This window comes from Taudactylus pleione, unplaced genomic scaffold (assembly GCF_031769625.1).
Source record: "Taudactylus pleione unplaced genomic scaffold, aTauple2 ptg000007l, whole genome shotgun sequence".
NCBI classification, from domain to species: Eukaryota; Metazoa; Chordata; class Amphibia; order Anura; family Myobatrachidae; genus Taudactylus; species Taudactylus pleione.
In genome coordinates this window covers 1,259,894-1,283,611 of record NW_028284410.1, presented here as the reverse complement: position 1 = coordinate 1,283,611, position 23,718 = coordinate 1,259,894, and the positions used below count along the sequence as shown (strand labels likewise).

General features: G+C 43.1%; 1 protein-coding gene across 2 annotated transcripts in view; it reads right to left on the bottom strand.

Moving 5' to 3' along the window:
* The window catches only part of AGO4 (argonaute RISC component 4), a 99,081-nt gene extending 75,782 nt beyond the window's left edge, over positions 1-23,299 (bottom strand). For both annotated transcript variants that reach the window (XM_088460614.1, XM_088460615.1), the window contains exon 1: positions 23,160-23,299. In XM_088460614.1, coding sequence (XP_088316740.1) covers positions 23,160-23,244 — 85 coding nt within the window. In that variant the 5' untranslated portion in view covers positions 23,245-23,299. The remainder of the gene's footprint in view (positions 1-23,159) is intronic.
* Positions 23,300-23,718: the final 419 nt, after the last annotated feature.

The following is a 23,718-nucleotide window of genomic DNA, read 5'->3' as shown; positions in this document are numbered from 1 at the left end:
AGGCTATCGGCGCTGCTATCTTGTAGATAGCAGCGCCGATAATGACAGGGGCGCATAGCGCCCCTGTCATTTACCGCGCAGACCCCCGATCATACATCGGGGAGAAGCGGTATCAGCGCACATAACGTGCGCTGATACCGTTTCTGGGCGTCATACATCTTCCCCAATGCGCGGTCCCGCGGGTTGTTAATCGTAGCTTCAGATCTTACCTACTGCCAGATCTGGCAATCTCTTTAACGATGCACTAGAAATAGTGAAGGACACAGACGCACGATTGGTCTTTATTCGATAGTTTGTCAAAATGAACATTTTATGCACAATATCGTTTGTCCAGGACTGCCAGGGAGATTTTGTCATGATTTGATCAAAGCATTTAAGCCTGCAGCCCAGCATCAAGGGACCCCTTGTTTTTCTGCAGGTCCCTACACTAGAATATATGCCTAGCACACCATTACATTGCAGTTAAATGTACTCACCCCCTAGATACAGAGGGACACATCTATAACTGCAATGTAATGGTGTGCTAGGCATATATGCTAGTGTAGGGACCTGTAGAAAAACAAGGGGTCCCTTGACGCTGAGCTGCAGGCTTAAATGCTTTGATCGAATCATTACAAAATCCCCTTGGTTTTATTTGCTACACATATAGATTTGCAGTATATTATTGTTAGCGCCGATAGCAAAAGTTTTTCTGTTTTGTATACATTTATGGCAATATTGCCACGCTGCTGGTACCATGTATGATATGGGTAAAACAGAGCATGGGCATATTCCTTTTCAGGACTGCCAGGGAGTTTAAGGGAAATCGTTAACGACATTGCATCGTTTGAGAGTCGGTTAGTGTGTGGGCACCATTATACAGCTACTAATTAACAGACAGCCATCAGAAAGGGCTATCCTTGTTAAAGCTTTGCAAACATCGCAACCTGCTTTGTGTTGGCATGTAGGCACTGGCTCGGCAGTTAACCATACCATGGTGCGCATGCATGTGGACAGCTGAAGTTTATGCACAAAGGAGCTTTGTTACAAACACAGGGCCTGATTTAGAAATGTATGCTAACCCGATGGTTAGTGCACATCTCCGATTGTTGGAGGACTGCGCATGCACAGCATATGTACCGCACATGTGCAGCCCTGTGAGTCCGCTTACATTGTCTTCCAGAATCAGGCTGCGGCGTTTGGAGGGCCACCGTCCCCGTTTTCAGAGAGGGACGAGGCCAGGGCAGAGGCGTATCTATAATGAGTTCAGGGTGTGCGGTGCACACGGGGCCCTGGGTCCAGGGGGCCCACACCACACACACCCTGCACCCATATTATCTAAAACGTTCGGTGTCTCTGCTGCTCAAAATGCTGGAAAATGGCCTCTGCCATTTTTCTGGCATTTTGAAAATGTGCAGTGAGGAAATCGCACTGGTTGTTCATACGCACTGAACCACCATCTGGCCAAGGGGTCCTGCTAGTCAGGAGTCACGTCACGACCCCCTCCGTGTGGCCTCTGCTGCAAGTGTACAGGCGGTCGGCTGACTGCCCGTACACTTGGCACAATGGACAGATATATATATATAGCAGATATATATGCCATCGACTGCAGCACAGCCGACACGATATGTCTGAACGACGTCATTCAGAAACATATTGCTGGTACACACTGGCCGATGGGCACACGATATATTGGCCAATCAATTGATCGGCCAATATATCTGCCAGTGTATACCCAGCATATAGGTAGTGAATGATCTGATCACTGCCAAGTCTAAAGCACATTATTCACTTCTTAGAGGGGTATTCAATATGGAACGTTAACTTCACTGTCGAAGTTAACGTTTCATATCGGAGTTTTTTCCTTTAAAGTATGGTGCGCGCTCCCGCTTATCCCCGTATTCAATATAAAATTAACGAAAACAGGAAACTCTGAAGTTGGATTTGCGTAAAGTTACAAATTTTTCCTTAAAATAATTGTATGACCCCCCCTAACGTTGTAAAAACATGGGGGAACACTATGGGTACCCCCGTTTTAGCCTTTAATTGAAAGCCGGGGATTTAAATAGCCGCAGCAGGTGTTTTTTTCCCGACATTGAAGAAGTGATGCAGAAGAGCACTTAGGTTATTTTTTTCGTTTTTTTTAAGTGGTCCCATCAAATTTGGGGTTCATGAAAATGGGTACTAGCATATTTTTATGTCCCTAAAGTAATTTTTTTTAAATTCTGCATTTGTGCACCTGCCGCTATAATTCTATTCTAGAAAACACCTGCCGCTATAATTCTATTCTAGAAAACACCTGCCGCATACTTGCAGAATAGCCCTGAACCTATTTCCCTATTGTTAAACAATTTTTTCCCATTTTTTTTTTTCACCCCAATTTTTAAATTCATTTTTTGGGGTGTCCCTATTTTTTTTTAAAACTTTTTTGACACAGTTCTTTTTTAAATGTCTGTCCCAGGGGTGCAGGCTAGTTTTTTTTAAGCCTGCACCCCTAAACCTTAATGCTGCATTTTTTTTCGACACCTATTCAAATGGTGAAAAGTTATCCCCGTTTTTTATCAAAGACTTTTCAAAACTGCGATAAGTCTTTGAAATTGAATACGGTGTAAAAGTAAAACCTGCGATAATGACGTCATACCTCCGATATTAACGCAAAAACTATGTTATCGCTCCCATATTGAACACCCCCATCAATCTTCTAGATTTCTATGCTGCAATTGACAATGTTGACCACTCTCTTCTCATACAAACCCTAGATCTTCAGGATACAGCCCTATCCTGGTTCTCATCCTACTCCTCTAATCGTTCTTTCAGTGTTAGTTTCTCTGAATCCACCTCCTCTTCGCTACCTCTATCAGCTAGAGTACCTCAAGGCTCAGTCTTAGATCCTCTGCTTATCTCAATCTATACCATATCTCTTAGCAATTGTATCAGCTCTTTTAAGTTTCGGTATGCGGATGATACTCAAATTTACCTATCCTACACTGATTTGTGACCCTCTGTATTGGTCTGTGTCATCTCGCCACCTCAAACTTAATATTTCTTCTTCAGGGTCCATAGGTATCCCCAGGGATAATGTGGTTGGAGAGATCCAGGCACCAAACAGTTAAAGCTTTCAGCTCCCAGGATGCCTCGGGTTCTCCTCCATATATACCCCACCCATAGCCACAGGCCTTCAGTTCGTTTGGTGCGGCAGGATTAAGACGCACCTCTGTAAGCTTTTATTTTAGGTTTCATGTTATTTTTATGTTTTTTGGGTTGGCAGTACTAAGCGTCTGAATAAAGACTCCATTTACCTTCGCCGGGCCGCAACACCAGTAACAGGGCTGGTTATCCCAGCGGGTCTTGGCTGAGCGTGCTAGCAGTGATGCTGGGACCAGGACTGCAACCGGACGAATGGAGACGTCAGGTAATGAGATTCAAGGAATCACGTGTGGCAGTCCTTGCTTCCGGAGGCGCACTGGAAGCTGCTGCGGTCTGGACCCAGGAGCGTCCACACTAGACCGCCGGGGCCTTATTGTTTGACACTAGGGATGGGCAGCAGACGCATCTGTTGCTATGAGGCCAGCGATCCCGGCCGGTTGGTGCAGCTTAGGGGAGGTAGGTGCACCCCCGGCAGCTGCTCCCCCGACTCAGAACCATCACAGGTTTTTGCTCATCTGGGATGTTTCGCCTACCCTCCACATGTATATGAGACACTCACAGTCCACTATCGGTGTGCTGCTGTAGCTGTTGATCTCAGGAGGGTTTGGATCAGTTTCCCTGTATACCTCTCTCTTGGTTAAGGTATTTAGTGCTCTATATCCTACCATTCCTGGTGTTTGTGTAGTTGATTTACAGTCTATAATTATATTACATATGCATTGTATGTAGGGATGTGCAGGCTCGGATAGGTTCGAGTTTGCACGTGGAGTTCGGATTTTTCCCTCCAAAAAAACGGAACTCAGAAAGAGGCAAAACGTCATCTTACATGGACGAACATCATCATTCCTGGACTTTTGTCCAGGAATGATGATGTTCGTCCATGTAAGATGACGTTTTGCCTCGTTCTGAGTTCCGTTTTTTTGGAGGGAAAAATCCGAACTCCACGTGCAAACTCGAACCTATCCGAGCCTGCACATCCCTAATTGTATGTGGCTGTTTGCTAGCTGCTGCATGGATACTGTCTTTTAGTTCTGTCTGTCAATTATAGCCATCACTGTTTTTCTCTCCATACCTGTGGGTGGAGGTTTTCTTTGGGTACTTTACATTCGCTAAGTATTTGTGAAGGCTGTCACATAACATTACATTTATTGCCTTTATTTTGAACATGTCAAAAGAAAAAGGTAAACAGGAGGGGGGCAGTGAGGCTCCTGTATTGGTTTCATGTAAATACTGTATGGTCTGTTTGTCCCCTTCAGGATGTAAAGAATGGTTTGTGTGTTGTCTGTTATAAAGAGCCACCTCACTAGTCCAGTTTACCTGTCCCTGGACAAGAGCTATCTTGGGTATCCTCTTTGTCCCAGGTAATGAAGCAGTTTATGGATCGTATGGCTGCTCCCACACTGCCTCCTTGGATGGGGTGTCCCCAGCATGCCATGTTTGCACGTCCTATGCATCCTTCCTGGAAGGATGTTTATGGCCATTCTAGTCAGAGTATGGCACCATCTAATGTTGAAAGCAGACCGGTAGTTACTAAGGTGCCTAAGCACAGATTATATTTTTATCGGTCTGCTCAACCTATGGATTCAGACGCATCATCATCCCAAGTGATCATCACCCCCCCCTGCCCGCGGCTAACCTTATTCCGGCTTACCTTTGTTCAGGAAGCAGTCTGTCGGCATTCCGTCGTCGGGCTTAAGATAGGGGTCTGTATTTAGACGCCTATCTTTAGTCTTAAGTCAGGATTCCATCAGATGGCATCCCGGGCGTCTGTATTCCGACTACATCCCCTTCTAAGGCATCAGCAGCTTCAATAGTGGCATGCAGAGCTCTTTGGTTAAAATCCTGGAAAGCTGATACAGGTTCAAAGAAGGCTGTGGAAGTCTTACCTTTTTGGAGCAGTGTTAGATAAAATAATAGCTACTCTGGCAACTTCAAAATCAGCAGGTCTGCCATCTACGGCTACAAAACAGTCTAGGCAGGTTTCTTTTCAGTCCTTCCGTCCTCAGGGACGAGCAAGGGACACAGTCTTCCTCTAAGCCATCTAGTTTTCACAAGACAACAAGGCTACAAACTAAGGTCTGGGCTGGCAAGACTTCCAGTTTCTAAACCGGACAACAAACCCTCGGCTTGATAGGGGGATCCCAGGGTGGGAAGCAGACTAGTTTGCGGATTACTGGCGTCAGACAACAGATGCCTGGGACCAAGAAGTGGTCTCCCAGGGGTGTCCTCTCACTTTCTGGAGGCATCCACCCCAGAAGTTTTTTTGCACTGATCCTCCAGATACGGGTCAAGGCCTTGGCCCTTTGGGAAACCATTCACTCCCTGCTGTAGGTGGGTGTAATAATCCCAGTTCCTGTGTCACAACAAGGAAGGAGTTATTATTCCAATCTATTCTTGGTTCAGAAAACGAATTGGGCTCATCACCCTATTCTAAATGTAAAAACTCTACCACCAACAATTATTACGGTTTGCTGTCCTTCAACAACATTACCAATTTCAGGCACTACCATTTAGCCTATTTACGGCTCCTCAGGTATTTACCAAATAAAGGCGGTCATGATGGCTTATCTTAGGCATCTGAATCAAAACACTACCAGATCTGGATGACCTCCTGATATTGGCGCAGACTCAGATTGTTTTACAAAATCATCTTCAACTGACCATAGCCTGCCTACAAAAGCACAGCTGGATAACCAATTTGAAGAAATCGCTTTCTCCAACAGAGCCGATGGTGCATCTGGGAGCTCTTCTGGATTCTCTGGCATAAAGGGTGTTCCTGCCAGAGGACAATATTGCGGCCCTATCATTGCTAATACGCAAGCTGCTACACAAGCAAAGGGTATCCATCCTATTAGCGATGCAGGTCCTGTGATCAATGGTATCCACCTTTGACATGGTGGGGTATGCTCAGTTCCATTCCAGGCCTCTGCAAAGATGGATTCTCTCCAGGTGGAATGGACAGTTTCATCTAATAAGGTTCCAGAGGATCCTTCTCACTCCAGAGGTTCGTCACTCCCTCCTGTGGTTGCTGAAAAAGGACCATCTGAATAAAGGGCGCCCATTCTGGATTCCAAATTGGGTGCTTCTCACCACAGACACCAGTCTTCGCGGATAGGGGACAGTGACAGGTCACCACACCCTTTCAGGGAAGATGGACAAATCAGGAAAGTCATCTGCCTATAAACATTCTGGAACTGCGAGCAGTATACATAGCTCTTATGGCACAGAACCTGCTCCAGTGTAAAACAGTCCAGACCCAGTCAGACAATGCGACTACAGTGTCCTATTTCAACCATCAGGGAGGCAAAAAGTTATGCAGCCATGAAAGAAGTGACAAGGGTTCCGATTTGGGCAGAACATCATCTTTCGGCCATCTCAGCAATATTCATACCAGGAGTACTCAATTGGGAAGCAGACTTCCTAAGTCCCCAAGACATACATGCCGAAGAGTGGTCTCTCCACCCGGGAGTGTTTCAGTTCCTGGTAAACAAGTGGGGTCTACCAGAAACAGATCTTATGGCCTCACACCACAACGTCCCCAGGTACGTGTCCTGGACCAGTGACCCAGCAGCAGTCATAATGGACGCATGGGCAGTAAGATGGGACTTCAAGCTGGCATATCTCTTTCCTCAGATTTCCCTCCTCCCAAGAGTGCTAAGGGAATTCAAGCAGGAAGGCGGAACAGTAATACTGGTGTCTCCGGGTTAGCCCAGACATCATTGGTTCACTGACATTCAGAATCTATCCATACACAGTCTGTATCCTCCTCCTCTATGGCAGGATCTGCCAACGCAGTGTCCCTTCCAGCATCCGGACTTACCTAGTCTGGCTTTGATGGCATGACTCTTGAATCTTCCATCTTAAGAGCAAAAGGTTTTTCCAGTTCTGTAATTCAGATGATGCTTAGGGCAAGGAAGCCTGCCCTCTACCCGCATCTATTACAGGGTTTAGCATTCTTATGGGCCAATGGTGTTCCCACAGAAAATATGATCCTAAGGTGTTTAGGATTACTAGGCAGGTTTAGACCGGGGTCTACACCTGGCCACTGAGAGGGCAGGTTACGGCACTCGCAGTCTGGTTCCAGAGGAAGATTGCCTCATTACCAGATGTTAGATTATTTTTTCAAGGAGTTCTGAGATTTCAACCTCCTTTTGTCCTACTGGTAGGACCATGGAATCTATCTTTGGTTCTTAAGGGGCTACACCCTACCCCATTTGAACCTTTGGACTCTGTAGATTTGAAATGGTTGACAGCAAAGACACTTTCTCCTCGCTATCTCTTCTGCATTTAGAGTCTCTGATTTGGCAGCACTCTTGTCACTCCCCATTTTTGATTTTCCACCAGGATAGAGCTGTTCTTCGTACAAGGGAGGGTTACCTTCCTAAAGTAGTTTCAGGTTTTCATGTAAATGAAGAAATTGTAGTTCCAGCTTTTCAGGCTCCACATCTTTGTAGGTGAAGCCTCCCTGGATGTAATTCGTGCTCTTCGTATCTATGTGGAGAGCACAAACTTAGAAAATCAGATGCTCTTTTTGTTTTATATGGTTTTCACAAACGAGGATGGCCAGCTAACAAGTAGACTGGCGAGATGGCTACAAATGACTATCTCCCAGGTGTACACACAGACTGATGTCACTGTTCCAAACACGGTGACAGCACATTCTACTCGGTCTGTAGGGCCATCATGGGCATTTAGTCGTGGTGCGTCTGCTGAACAGTTGTGTTAGGCAGCCACATGGTCTTCTGTCCACACTTCTATGCCTTTTATACTTTTGCCTTTTAGGATGCTTCCTTTGGGCAATGAGTTCTCCTTTCTACTCAGGAGAGTCCCCCACCCTAGGGGTACTGGTTTAGGGCATCCCCATGGTATCCTTGTGGATCTCTATGGACCCTGAAGAAAATTAGAGTTAACTCCTTTTCTTCAAGGTCCACAGGGCACCCACCCTGATGCACCTGGCTGCATGGTTATTTTTTTTATTTCATCACGGAAACACTCATCTTGTGTAAGAGGCTTTTGTTAACAAAATTGAAGGCCTGTGGCTAGGGGAGGGGTATATATGGAGGAGGACCAGAGGCATCCTGGGAGCTGAAAGCTTTAACTGTTTGGTGCCTGGATCTCTCCAACCACATTATTCCCATGGTATCCATGTGGACCTTGAAGAAAAGGAGTTATCAAGCCAAGTCTACCATAACTATAATTTTCCAAAACAGAATAAATAATATTTCCATTGGCCAATAGCATTTGCCAAACTTATATCTCTATCACTGTTAATAACACGACAATCAACCCCTACCCCACAAGTTCGCTGCCTAGATGTTATTCTCAACTCTGCAGTATCCATTGTTCCCCACATTCAATCAATTTCCAACTTCCAGAACCACCACGCAGCCTCCAAAAAGCTATCCTACCCAATTACATCCCCTCTAAATACAGTCCACAAATAACTTTGCATGTTTTCTCTTTCTTCACTTTTACTTCCTCCCGTCCCTAGGTCAACATTCCTGTGTTACTGGATCATACAGTCAATCAAGAACCTCTGCGATCTGGCTGTACCGATATGAAATATGTAGCACTTATCCTTGTATATCAATGCCCATTTCTCTATAGATTGTGTCGAAACTGGACTATTGGCTGAGACAAGATCAGTTTAAAATTGAATCACAGCGACACCATCTTGCCGCCTAAGCGCCATTTTAAATAAACTCACACTTTAGTACATGTGGCGATAATACTATTAGCATCATGCGAATGCATCTGTGTCCAAAAGCCTATTTCATTACTTTACATATTATAAAAGGATATATATTTCAGAAATGGCTTTACAGTATGCCAAAATTGCATTAGCTGAATAGAGCAAGTGGCCAATTGACAACTAAATTGTGTAGATAAGCTTCCTGGACAGTGTCTGCTCTCACTACAGGTGGTCTGGCTCGAATACACACCTTACATTAGCAGGCTTCCTGCAATGACATGATTTCAAAGACTAGAGTGTCATCTTAGGTCTGTCTCTTGTAGCTGGGCTATTTGCATTTCACACAAGAGACTGGGAGAATAAAGAGTTTTTCTTTTGAAGCCTGGGACAGGTGGGGGGGACTGCTGACAGAGTGGGCATGTGGAACTATCTGGCTCAGCATGTCACACTGCTAAGATGTTCACTTAGTGAGAGTTAAGTGCACTCTTCCACATACACACATTAATACATCTTTATATCAAACCCCGAATACTCACACATTACATATTCACACATAAGGTTTAATAAGCTTTAAAGTATATGATTTAAGTTGGTTCAGTTAGTTTAAATGCTGAGAAATAAAGATATTTGATAACTAAGGTTCTATACATGTTAAGACAGCAGTGTTTGGTTTCGAACTGATGCGTACTCTTTCAACAGAATTCCGGTACTATCGGTGTGGAGATCGCATCATGCATTCCCAACTTATGGACCGCAGAGACTACAAGCAACAAAATGTATATTTTAGGAACAACTGTTAGGATGCAGCATGGGGAGGCGGGAGGGAAAAGACCCTCAGTTGTTAGAGGCTGGGCGAGTCTATTTGAACCAGCCTGTTAAATGCACTGTAACATATGCTTCTCCCCTGGGAACCAATGATATCTGCAACAAACTTCTCTATTGTCCTGTCTATTCTGGGGCGGTATAAACATGTGTGCTCAAACACTGGGTCTTTAGTCTTCTTGCTGAATGCTGATTGACGGAGGTTTTCTTTCTGAATGCCGGGATCTGGTCCAGAGGCGCTGCATATGTATACTGTACTTGGGTCTGTATAATTCCTTTGCGCTAAATTGTACACAGATCATAGCGTGTAACTGACTGTACTTTTACTGGAGGCATCATATTGCGACTAAGATGCATATTCAGGCAAGAGACACCAGGCGCTAGCAGAGTCACATGGGATATGGTGGCTCACTTGCACCAGACGCCACATGGCATATTGAGGCTAAACGTATGAGGACACATCTGTAACACTGAAAAATTGCTGGAGTAAGTTCCTAAACCAGAGGTTCCCAATGCATTCCTCAAGGAACCCCAACAGTTCAGGTTTTAGAGGTATCCATGGTTGAGCACAGATGCTAAAAAGAGATACTAATTAAGTCACCTGTGGTCAAGCATTTACATCCTTAAAACATGGACTGTTATGGTGCCTTGAGGACAAAGTTTGTGAAACTGCCCTAGACATCCCTAGCTGAACTGATTATACACTTCAGGAATGTGTACCTGCAGCTTGAATGATCTACCCCTGTTGATTTTGCAACCAAATACATACCGTGTTTCCCCGATAATAAGACCTACCCCAAAAATAAGCCCTACCCTTAATTTTGTAACCCGGTCCAAATTAAGCCCTACCCCGAAAATAAGACCTACCTGAATCTCATTTTGAGCTGGGAACGCTGCAGAGACCAGCGTCCCCAGTCATGCAGTGCGCAGGTGACATCATGACGTCACCCGCGCGCTGAGGATCCTGTGTGGCCGCACCTGCTGGATCATGTTAGATCCAGTCAGCGCGCAAGTGAGAGCGACATCCTGGACGGTGGCGAGTCAGGTAAGTGCACTGCAATAAGGGACACTGCTACAGAGGGGCCTGCAAGGGGGAGGGCCTGCATAAGGGTCACTTCTACAAGGGGGCCTGCATAAGGGGCACTGCTGTCAATGATAATTAATATAAGACCTACCCCGAAAATAAGCCCTATGGTGTTTTTTTTTAACAAAAAAAAAAAAAAAAAAGAGACTGTCTTATTATCGGGGAAACAGTAACATATTACAAGACCGAGCACTATATATATATATATCTATATATATCTATATATATATTTTTTTTTTATTTATTAGGTTGAAAACATTTTCACAGCTTGAAATAATTGATTAAATTCTTCTGAAGCCAACTTTATCAGCAGTCATTGCTGAAACATGTGTCTTTAGTGTGGATAAATCAAGACCCATATGGAGACCATTTTGCAGAAAAATCAAGGATGTGTGGTTAGCTTAGAGAAAAACAAACAGATGCACTTATACAGAGATAAACCCCTATGTCATTTAAAGCAGCGGACACTTGAGGGATCCTGCATAACCCTCAATAAAAGAAAGCAAAGTAATAAAATAAAGTGTCTGCGCTATTAGATGGCAAACAAATAAATATACCAAGAGCTGTAATTTGTAGCATATAAATACACTGTTACATATAGAAACTAGCTGAATGCAGTCATACTTGTTACTTTAAAAACAGTCATACAATAGATACATTGAATTCCAATAGGTAATATACAAATTGGAACACTTGAAATAGTGTAAAGCAGCATACACGACAACGATTTAGTTAATGAACGATTTTAGTAAACGATTTTCTCCCTTGAAAAAATGAACTAAAATAGTTTACTAAAGTTTTTCATTTAAATGTAATGAACGATTTTTTAGAACTACAAAACGATTTTTGCATATTCCCTTACTGAAAATCATTGAGTTGACAAGTCTGACTGAACTACAAACGTGAACGCGCATGAACGAAAATCGTTCATCATTTGACTCAGAAAGTGAATTATTTTTACAAAAGATTATCGTTAAACGATATAGGTTAACGATAATCGTTCAAAAAATCGTTGTGTGTGTATGCATTTTTATATAATTGATTAAATTAACCTCAGCCTGTCAAGACAGAGTAACTAGCAAAACTGGATAGAATGAAAAATCCCCTTAAGGTGCATATATACACACACACACACACACAACGATTTAGTAAATGAACGATTTTAGTAAACGATTTTCATTCTTTTTTTCAAGGGAAAAATTTACTAAAATAGTTTACTAAAATCGTTCATTTACTTTTTTTGAACTACAAACGATTTTTGCATATTCCCTTACTGAAAATCGTTGAGTTGGTCAGTCTGACAACTACAAATGTGAACGAGCATGAACGATAATCATTCATCATTTTAACTCAGAAAGTGAACGATTTTTTGAACGATTGAACGATAAAGTTATCGTTAATCGTTCAAAAAATCGCGTGTGTATGCACCTTAGTACTTGAATAAACATGAAATACTTGACTTTTATTCGACTATAGGATCCAATTATTAAAAAACTCTGCTAAAGAGGAGAAACAAGTGAAGGTGGATTTATTGTGGACATACAGCAAATTGCTATTGTACATGGCGGGCTTCACACCTTTCTAATAACCGCCATACAGCACAGGATCGGACACAGAGCCAATTGCAGGAGCTAACAGTATTGCCGGGAGTCCAGAAGAAGTTGTTACTATAAAGCCTATTTTTTTCCAAATAGGAAGAAAGGTCCATTCATATGGGAGATTAGTTAAGATATGTTTAAACTGCATCCACGGTCAAGGGACATAGAGGCTCTTCTAGCCACTATAGACAACGTCACAAACCTGTGCTGAGGAAGCCATGGTGTCCAAGAAAGCTTCACATTGGAACTCTACTCCCCTTTTCAGAATTCATACACTTCTTAGTAGTTATTTCCCATTTATTTTTATAGGAGATTTCTATCTGAAATGTTCCCCTTTATAGTTTGTGGGCTCTGTATACGGAGACTGTCAATATACTTCATGAACTGCATTGAAGTCTAGTAAAGTATTTTAAAATAATTCTCCATTTTCTGATCCATGGAGAATTGGTTGCTCCCATCTTCAAATGGAAGTGTAGTTCTACTAAACATGCTAGCTATACCTGCATTTACTTAGACTCCATTTTATTATGTAATTTTCCACAGCACCTGATAGAGATGGATGAAAGGGGAGGGCACAAAGGGCAAGTGCCCCAGGCCCCCCTCTCTCAGGGGGGCCATCAGCCTTTGATTACAGCTGCAGTGCAAAAGCAAGCTGTAGAAATTGAAAAGGAGAGGGAATGTGGGTGGAGTCTGAGCAGGGGGTGGGGCTACATGGTACTGTGCAGGCAGTGGCAGCAGCAGCATGGGAGAGAGGAGGGGAGGTGGCAGGGGCAGTTGCAGACAGTGTGCCAAGTGATGATGTAAGGTAGGAGGAGGGACACTATGTACTATGAGCAATGGCAGTTGTGAAGTAGTCCAAAACTAAAAAGTGGGAACCACACCAACCGCACCCCCAAACGATGCCAGGAAGCCACCCCAATATCACCGGGAAGCCACAGGGACCAGCCAGGTGCAGCACAGCACAGGTGCCAACCGGCTTCCATTAGCTAGCCAACTGCCCGCCTCCCCAGTGGCGCAGAGTGTCACTGGAGAGTAGGTATATAGTTATCTAGCCAATGGAATCTGGTTGGCACTGGAGTCTGGGGGGGGGGGGGTGATCCATTGCTGATGTCCTGTACTGCACCCACCTAGACCCCAGCTTGACGCTAACTCCCGACAGGCAATGTTGGGGAGCAGTTGGTGCAACTCCCCTATTTTAGTTTGGACTGTGCTGCAGCCCCAGGTTCACAACCACCACTGATTGGAAGGTATGGTACAAGTATGTGACTATGTATGTAGTTACCATCCCAGAGGTTGAGATGCCTGGCACTCTCAATACAGGCAACAGAATCCTGACCGCCAGCATCCCAACAATAAGTGTTAGTAGGCACTGGGAGGGGGGTTTAGGGTTAGGCTGCGGGAAAGGTGGATTAGGGTAGGGATACTTACCTGATCAGGTCGGGATTTTGACTGTTGGGATGCCACTGTCTGTATTTTGCCCGCTGGGATCCCGTACCCAACCCATGTGTATTAGTGCGAGATGTGTGTGACAGTATGTATGTATGCATACAAGTGTGTGACTGTATATATGTATGCATAGCCCCCCAACTATCACGATTTTGGTGGGACAGGCCTATTTTTTTTAGGTACTGTTCCACCTGTGGACTGGAGGAAAGGAAGGGAGGGAACTCTCTCACCTGCTGTGCAGATGAGGCTGGAGGCAGCCCAGCAGCTGAGGAAGCTATGTGCACTTCCCCAGCGTGAAGTGAAATGAGGGCATGGCATGTGACCACTCCCATTCATGTGCATGCCAAAGGCTTATGCACTATATGACACTATCCCAGTGTTCCAAATGTTGGTCTTTAGGGCTCCCCAAAGCCTTAATCCAGCTCAGCACCTAAAGACTCCTATTGTGAGCGAGAACATATGTTAAATACTTTGAACCCTTTGTTTATCATACTTCTCCTCCCTGGTAACAAAAGTTTTTTTAATCTAGGCAACACGATTTTTAAACGGTTCTTCAGGCTGAGAATTACATTTTAGAACTCAATTTAATTTTTTTTCCAAGCAGAAAGATTTCTTGAGATCTCGCTTGTGTCTATTTAATGCTTAACCAGAATGTGCCATACTTCTTTCTGCTGTATTACTTTGAGTTAGTTTAGCTACTGTCTCACATTGGTGTCTTATCTTCACTAATATTTGAACATATTTTTTCCAGTTTTCAAGTCTCGAGTGCAATCATCTAGTCAAATTTTGCTCCTGTTATACTTGTACCACCCTCATTTTCACTTTGGCGCCATATTGCATCCAATTTACTTTTTGTGGATTCATCAACCAAAAAAACATTTCTGAGTGCCAGTAGAATGGCGGCCAGGGACAGTCAGGGACGGTCAGGGACTGTGCATTGTAGCAATAGGCTGTGCAGCCTCTTGCTATAACTCACAGCCTCTGCCTCCTGCTCCCCATCAGTCCTGATCTCCCCTTCCTCTGTAGTGCCGGCCTCCTCCTCCCCCCCCGTGCTACTGATCCGCCACCACTCAGCAACAGGCAAGTTGGAGGAGGGACAGCAATATTACATTTTATCTTGCCCCCCCCCCCCATATTAAATCATTCTGACGCACCTGGGACTCATCCCCATTTCTGGAGACTTGTCTTCAGTCTGTCCTCCCTTCCAATTTTAGGAGATCATTCAGGTCAGATTTCTTTATGATTTTCCTCACCAACCCAACCCATGAGTCTGAAAGATACATTTTTAAAATGTGAACAGCGTAAACTCTCCTGTAAGTGACCAGTGGCTCTCTAATACATCATGCATCATATTTCCAATATTGTACAACTTTCAAGAAATGTATTTCATGTTTCCCCATCCCACTTTGAGTGCTAGGGACCGCTCCTGGGCTTTCTATGCCTTGACAGACCATAGACCAATACATACTCATGCACAACAGCACCTCTCAGTTAAAGCCTCATTTATAAACCCTCAAAGCAGATATATTTGTTGGCAGGGCAAGAGTCACAGGTCTACAGTGGTGAGCACCCAGGAGCCCCCCACACATAGCTACATCACCAGCGTGGGGGGACAGTGGTGTATGTGAACTTGGGTTTATCTATGGCATAGGGGTCTATTCAGCAATAGTGACAATATTGAGCAGAATATTATCGGGCAACATCGTCACGATTTTTTTATCAATTATTGAAATTTATATCAGCTATTCAGCATTATTTCCTGCAGGAACAGCGGCTGTGGTAACACGCTGTCCCTGCGATATTACAGAAGGCATGGTTTTCAGTTTCCAAAATCAATACCCTCTATTTCTGCGCATGCTTAGTCATACGCTCGGGAACAGTCTCCGTCCCTGCTTTGAGGTGACCACTGACAGGCAAGTCCAAATACAGCCTGTTCAAATTGATTGACATGTGTACACAGGCTTTATATTAGTCTATATACATGTATATTTATGTGCTTTTATATTTAACAATTATATGTACATGTACATGTACACAGACTAATATAAAGCCTGTGTACACATGTCAATCAGTTTAGGTAGGTTTAACATGCTCTAGAGCAGGGGTGTGAAATAAGCAGCCCTCCTGCTAGTGTTGAAATACAATTCCCAGCATGCCCTGCAACAGTTTTAGCATGACCAAATAGCAAAAATGTGGACAGCTGGGGGGCCGCTCATTGCCCACCCCTACTCTAGAGTGACTTACCTGTAGGCAGCCACCACAAAGCCGGGACGGAGTCTGGGCAGAGTTATGCAATCCTGTAGGGGCTTATGGGAAAACTTTCCTCTGTCCCTGCAGTTTTCAGGGAATGTATTTTCTTCATACAATGCCATTCTGAGATGGAGTTATATAAAAGTAATGATTTTTCGAGTAGTTTAACGCTTTTTGCTTTGCTGAATAGCAAAAAGTGTTAAAGCACTGTAGAGATCAATGGCTGATCCCTACAGTGCAGTAAGAGATTGAAATTAATGAAGAGAATTGTGTTACCTTCTCCATTAATCCATTGCTGAATAGTGGATTTACATAAAAAAAAAATAAAAAAAAAATGTGGAAATTATGATTTCCGCATTTTTTATGTAAAAAAATCATTGCTGAATAGACCCCATAATATGAAATGGGAGCACTAGTGTGTGACACATTTGTGGTGCTGGGAGTATTTACACAAACCTTAATCTGGCCCAGATTGTTGGAAACAATTTCTTCTCTATATGCACCCAACTGAATGCCTTCTGAGTTTTCTCATCACATTGCTAAACTAGGTCAAGACCACATTATCAGAAGTGACTGAACATATTCGACCCACAGAAACACTGATCAAACCCATCCTACCCTAGAATCCAGTAAACTCACTGACTTGATGTAATTCTGTTTTTGTTTAACAGCTTGTTTTGTATTCCTCTAGCCAACAATTTTGAAATTTAATTTAATCCTAACTGATCGATTATTCAGAAGCTTAGACAAACAGAATTGTTACCGATCTCATGGTCTGATCCCACCATCATGACCTGAGATCTAGATTTAATCTAATCACACACTCCCCCCCCCCCCCCCTCCCCCCACACCCCCAGGATTTTATTCAAAGGCTGCCACCTGAGGATCTGGGAGTGCTTTACTTAAGGGATTTTACCTCTAGTTGAGAGACCTTCACATTGGACTCACATCAAATTATTTTAGTGCCATTGTCATGATTGTTTCACAATAAATCATATAATTTTATTTATAAAATAGATGATCAGCTCTTGTAAAAATAGGATAGAGAGAAACACCCCAATCTTAGGATGTACTTTGAGCAGGTGTCTTTCAGCTGTTTGTGGTCAGGCGCAGGTAGGTTATATTATGCTGCTTCCATCTTACAGCTCCCCATTAGGCCTGTCCAGATCTGGGTTATGATGCTGGTAAGTACACATGCACAGAAGCCACCCTGAGTTCAGAACACAGGCTATTTGAATTCTAACTACTATGAGTGCTTGTGTAAGATAGCAGACTGGTGTGCCTGGGGAACCAGTCCATCTTCAGCTTACAGCATAAGAAAGTGTTGCTGGATTGAAAATAAAAAAAACACATCACACCACTACTTAACTGCCTAGTTAGAGACAGATAGATACACTAGGGAAGAGGAGATGGGTAGACACAGGTAGTCAAAAAGCTACCTAGAATGGAGAGAAACCATTGTAATGACTGCCTTCAGGTATAGAGTGTCTCTAAAGGAGATTTTTGTAATGCCAACACTAAATTCAAGTCCTTAGAGACTAGTGGATGGCTGCGTCCCTCCCTATAAAAACGCACACGCTTCAAGTAAGAATGCCTCTGTTAAAAAAAAAAAAAATCTTTAAGGAACTCTATTGTACTCCATTGTCCTAACCATCTTGCAAAGATAGTAAAAAAAAAAAGACAAAAAAAAAAAAAAAAAGACAAAAAAAAAACAAAAACAGGAGCAAGTGGGCTAACTGGAAAGAAGTTGGAAGCTTAAGTTGTATAAAGTCTTCGCCAAAAGAGGTATTCTAGCTCGGAGCATGATTCCAAACACTGTCGCAGAAGTCCTATTTGTTGAGGATAAAGGTTTCAACTGCTATACAATTAAAGCCAGACACGCTAATCTTGAATGGTAAAATAGTGAGTTGACACTGGCCACACACATAGCGATATTTTACCCGATCTGGCCGATTCCGACACATTGGAGTGAAAGAGTGTAAACTATGTCCAAATCCTGAGTAAATCGTAAATCCCCACTCACGATCACGATGCGATGCACGTCCCTGCTGGTCGCACATCGCATCGTCAGATCTGCCGTGCAGTAGGGCAGATCTGACAATCTAGGAGGCGATGCACTGTGAAAGTCTGATTGCAGGAGAGATCGTATGAAGATTGGACACCAAATCGTGTGCAGAGCTGCCGGGGAGAGTTTCAAGGGAAATCTAACATTGGCTGATCGTGTGCACATCGCCATGTGTGTGGCCAGCTTTAAAGAGACACCACAACAGACCCACCGACTTCTTAAAATTGTCCATCTATTCTCTCTTCTGCCATCAGTATGTAAACTTTATATTTGTACTTTTTTGAGAATGCACAGAAGCATAAAATGGAATAATACATGGGGCCAAATGTAATAGGGTGAGCATTTAGAAAATGGGAGAGTTTATCAGTAATCCCTCACACTTTTTAAACTCTGCCAATGTAATAGATTATGAGAATATGCAAACTCGAATGTTAGACTCAAAAAAACTCACGATTAAGGGCTGTATTCAATTGCCGGCGAAAAGCCGTTCTCGGCGAAAAGTTCTAGCCAGTGACGTCATTTTACCACACGAGAACATTAACCGTATTCAATTCTATAGACTTTTCACCGGTACGAAACGTCTGCGCCTTGTAACCAGCGGAAAAGATTCACCTCTGAAAGGAGGTGAAAAAAAGTGCAGAATTGGGGGTTTGAGGTGCAAAGTTGCGGAAACACCCCTTCAGCCTTGGGACAGTCCCCCAAAGGTAAACTGCGTCAAAAAAAGTTTGAAAAATACTTTAGAAAACCCCAAAAAAGTACTTTCATTTTGGCGGTAAAAAAGTTCAAAGTTGTGGGACAAACTTAAAAACTAGCTAAGTAGACTCTGGGAGGTCCCTCAAGTATGTCCCGGTGTTTTTTTGATTGCAGGAGTTTCCTGAAGGGGTGTTTTTTACGTTTTCTTAAAACACCACTTTAGCAAATTTTAACCATGCTTGCACCCATTTTCATGTACCCCAAATTTGCTGGGACTACTTATTTTTAGCAAATAAACCTCCTAAATGCTATTCTTCACCACTTGTGCAAAGACGCTAAATAGCACCAATTGAGAACATTTAATCACCCCAAAAACCTTCAACAGGGTTATTCGGGGGTACCCATAGTGATCCCCCATATCAGTACATCTTTTGGGGGGTGTCAGGCTGATTTCCTCAAATCTGACGGCACTTTTCGCCTGCGAGTTTCACTGGGAACAGTTTTCGCGTCCTTTGGAATTGAATAGCGCAAATAGTGGTGACGAGCATAATACTTTTCCGGACGCAAAACTAGCGATGATGGCGGAAAGTACACCATGCAAAAAGTTTCGGACTTTTCGCCGGCAATTGAATACTGCCTTAAACTCTCATCCAGATGTTTCCCCATTTTGAAGATAAAACTTAACCAATGTGCTAAACTCTCACTCAATTACATTTGGCCCATAATGTCCCCATAGGGCTGTCCTAGCATAAACAGACATCTAGAGGTCCCTGCCTGAAGCAGAATACCTCCACCATATGGTTCAACCAAAAGGCCATAGTGATATCTGGCTTATTTAATCGCTCCACAATTATATGGAACATGCTCAGGTTGAGGAACTACTCTCCTGTAGGTGCTCAGAGTTCAATCAACATCCCTGTTTTCTCACCCTGACATCAGCACATGGTTCCTGCTGGTTTCCTTTCATTATAAAGGATCTTTCAGTGACTCCATGCTGGATGATGATAAATGTCACTGCCATGGCAGTGTATGACTAAATATTTATGTGTTTTCACTGCATAAAGAAAAAAAACAAAACAAACAAACAGTACTTTGCTATTAAAATTGACATTTTAAATTTAATGTTTAAAACACACCAAGAAGCAGTGGATTGCAACTTAGTGGATAAACCTTTGTATCTTTGTCTTTATGAAGAAATTGCCAAGGTAATAGACAACCATCACACCCCTGAATATCAAAAAAAGTGGCCAAGACAACCATAATCACAATGAACACTCTTGGAGCAGTCACAAAGATAACAGGCAAAGCACAAAACTGGAAATGGTTAGACCAAACCACAAATCAGAGAAGTCATCGGTGACCCCCCCAGACTAGCACATGCAATCAACCAATCTTGACATTTATGGATTCAAAGTTGTTAATTGATCTCATCTATTCCATGTCCATCTAATAAGGTTCAAAATGGGTTAAAAAACAAACAAAAAAAAAAGCACCAGTGCTTAGTAATATGCCCCTCAGTTAGTAAAGATATCCAAGTTATGCATATAAATAAATGGGGAAGATGGAAGAGGTGATAAGTGGCAAATGTACTGTACTATAGCCAGCGCTATTTGACACTTACAACGAAGTTCAGGATGTATGAAAGCATATAACACTATCTGCAAACATATAATGATAGTATGGCAACGGAAAAACATACAATAATTTTAAAAAACAATAAGCGCACATTGTGGCTTACAGTTTTCACATATCGGCATTTATGCTAACTTGCTGCAGCTTATGTGGGGCTACGGCTGCCCACCAGATCTCACAATAATTGCGGAAATTCACGTATGTGCAGTGGAGTGGTCCAGGAGTGAAGACTCAACACATCAGCACTAGGCTGATGCACTGTGGCTTAGGCGGATCCAGTGGCGTAAGTTCATCCCAGACGCCTGAAGGCAAGTTATAATTTGGTGCCCCCCCTGTCACAGCCACTGTATTGTAGCAATTCTCATGCAGACAGGCTATAGACAGAGGGAGACGGCAGCTGATGGTCTGACATGGAGTTCTCCACTAGTGTATGGTGGCTTCTCAGGTGCCGGGAAGGGGTGTCATGTATTGGGCGGCCGTGACAGTACACTCCGGGTACATAGTTACAGCCCTAAGTGGGGTGAATATGTTGTGGACAATGGAGTAGGTGCCCCTTCAGAGCTGGAGCCCGGCGACAGGCGCCTCCATTGTCTCCCATAGTTCTGCCCCTAGATTGCCAGAGAGGGGGGATTTATCTTCCCCCACTCCTGCAGCCAAGATTTTAATACATCCCAGCATTACTGCTTCGCCTCAATAAGGGGAGAAGCAGGAAGAGCTATAAGTGCCACTTTAGTACATCACTCCCTTGGGGTGCTCTATTACATTACTAAAAGAGAGCCACATCCACCCACCCCTCCCCCCAAAACAAGTATATTTACCAGAGTACACACAGTAGTTCAAAATATTACTGTTTAACCAGACCACTGAATCTGAATTGTGGTATACTTACTCAGTTTACTCTACTACTATTATTGCTGTATAGTGCACCATCCCATTTGAACTGTGTGGCTGGGCTCAGGGCTGGCAGGAGGGCTAGGGTTCCTCTCCTCTTTTATATGGTGGGGACAGTCCCCAGCAACAGCAGTCAGAGGAGGAGGGGACAGGTGGCGGGGGATTCCTCCTCTGCTGACCAGACGGCTTCCTCTTTTTTTTTTTTTTTGCAGCCTGCAGTGTACTATAACGAGACGCTTAAGCCGGCCATACACGGTGCAAAATGCTCCGTGCGACGGGGGATTGATCCGACATGCGACATATCGGGCGGTCCCCACACGCGGTGTTATCAGGTGGCCGTACGCCTGATATGCCAGCTCCCCCTTCCCCCACCCGCATAGCACTGCATGGGATTGCACATCGCATCCCCAGATCGACTGAACCTGCAGTAATATCTGGGGGTGCAATGTACGACCCCACGGGTGCGCGCTCTGTCAGATATCATGGCCATACATGGTGCAATATAGCAGCTAAATCGTACCACTCCGTCAGATCGGGTGATTTATCGCACCGTGTATGGGCCACTTTAGACTCATTATTAGTAATGTGACTTATGACGCTGGCTGTGGGCCCTTTTATTGCAGTGAGCCCCGTTGCAATGCACCAGCTGCAACGCAGATAGTTCCGCCACTGCATACACAACTGCTGTATTGGCTAATCAAGCCCCAGCACCTACCTCAAACCTCACCTTTCCTGCTGCTCTATCTTCTCCCACCCTGAAATGTTGTACTACCACCTAGGCTCTTAAGGCGCATATCCACATTCCGATAATACTGAGCGACTGCACAATTACGACATCATAATCATGCAGTAATCGTGCACAAATCGTACGGTTTTATGTCGGAAACGCTGGTCATTTCAGACATCAATCATCGGCCAAACATGTTGTACAACCTGACGATAATGTCTGGTTGAGCATGGTAGGGGATGATTGATGTGCCTACACTGATTGACTGAACGTTCAGTGTAAGCACAGCACAGACTGTGAAACAACTACAATGTCATAATCGTGCAGGCATTTTTTGGTCTGCAAGTGGATGTATGCCTTAAGGGATAAGTTTACTAAGCAGCTGGCCCAAGCATCCACTGCATCCCATATACAGTATGTTAGAGAAATATATTGTGCAATCACATATACAATAAGATTTATATATTGGTAAAAAAATAAAGTTACAAAAACATCCCTTGGCCTTGCAAAAAAAAAAAAAAGTTTAGCACAGATTAACATAATTAAAACTAGCACAGGCTTTTTTGATTTTTTTATTAAAACACAAATAGCCATGTAGAACCAATTTGGGCCATCTGGATTACAGTAAAATTACATGTATGTATGACTTTGGAAAGTAATTGACCAATACTAGGTGATTGGTCTGAGCTTGTCATACATATTAGGGAACTAAAGAATATTCATATATAATACCAATTTTCTTAAACATATGATGAAGGATGCAGTTCACAAAAGTAACCTAGGTCTCCATTTATGCATCATGTGCTTAGAGATAGATATGCTCATCAGCAAAGTTTCCTCCATGGGGATTTGTAAAGTTAGGAATAATATTCATGTGATTCAAGACATAATTATAATTAACCCCTATGCACAGACATACAAACAGGAAACCCATTTGCAACACAATGCAATCTGCAAGTGTGTAAAAAAATAAGATACATTTGAAATGTGAATCAATCATCAAGTTAAATTAAACAGGATGTTATCTTGGCTAGGGAACACTTACACATTGAAAATACAATAAACAAGTTTAAAACACAAAACATTACAGCTTAAAATAGACTCCTGAGATCGATATACAACATAAAACTTACCAGCAGTTAATGGATACTCAGCAACTCCATTCCTGACAACAGCCTGATAAGCAGTTTCAGACTCACACAATGTTTTTCTACCCATATTCCTAAGCGCTCAAGTCCACTTACATCATATTTAAAAACTATATCTAAAATAAAATTCTCTAAAAAGAGCCAACCTTTTACTCCTCTGGAACAGCTTATATGAGCTTTACACAGGCTTATCCACTCCGCCCACACCGTCAGACACTGTTATCGTCACATATTCCACATACAAACTTCAGCTTGTAGCAGGGCGTTTTGCTAATATAACAATGTAACCAAACATGATGCAAAACATATTATTCAATTTTGAAGGCTTTGTGACGTATTGCGTTTCCTCTTAATCATGTAAATTAAAGATCGACACTGGACTTTTCTGGTCAGTGCTTATATGCAGACCTATAACAACAGTGACACCTACTGTTTAATGAGATTACAACACTCCATATGCTAATAAGATGATAATTAAACTCAAAATAAAAATACAAAGTTTACTAATGTACATAAAAAGTGTAAATTACAACATATCTGGGTT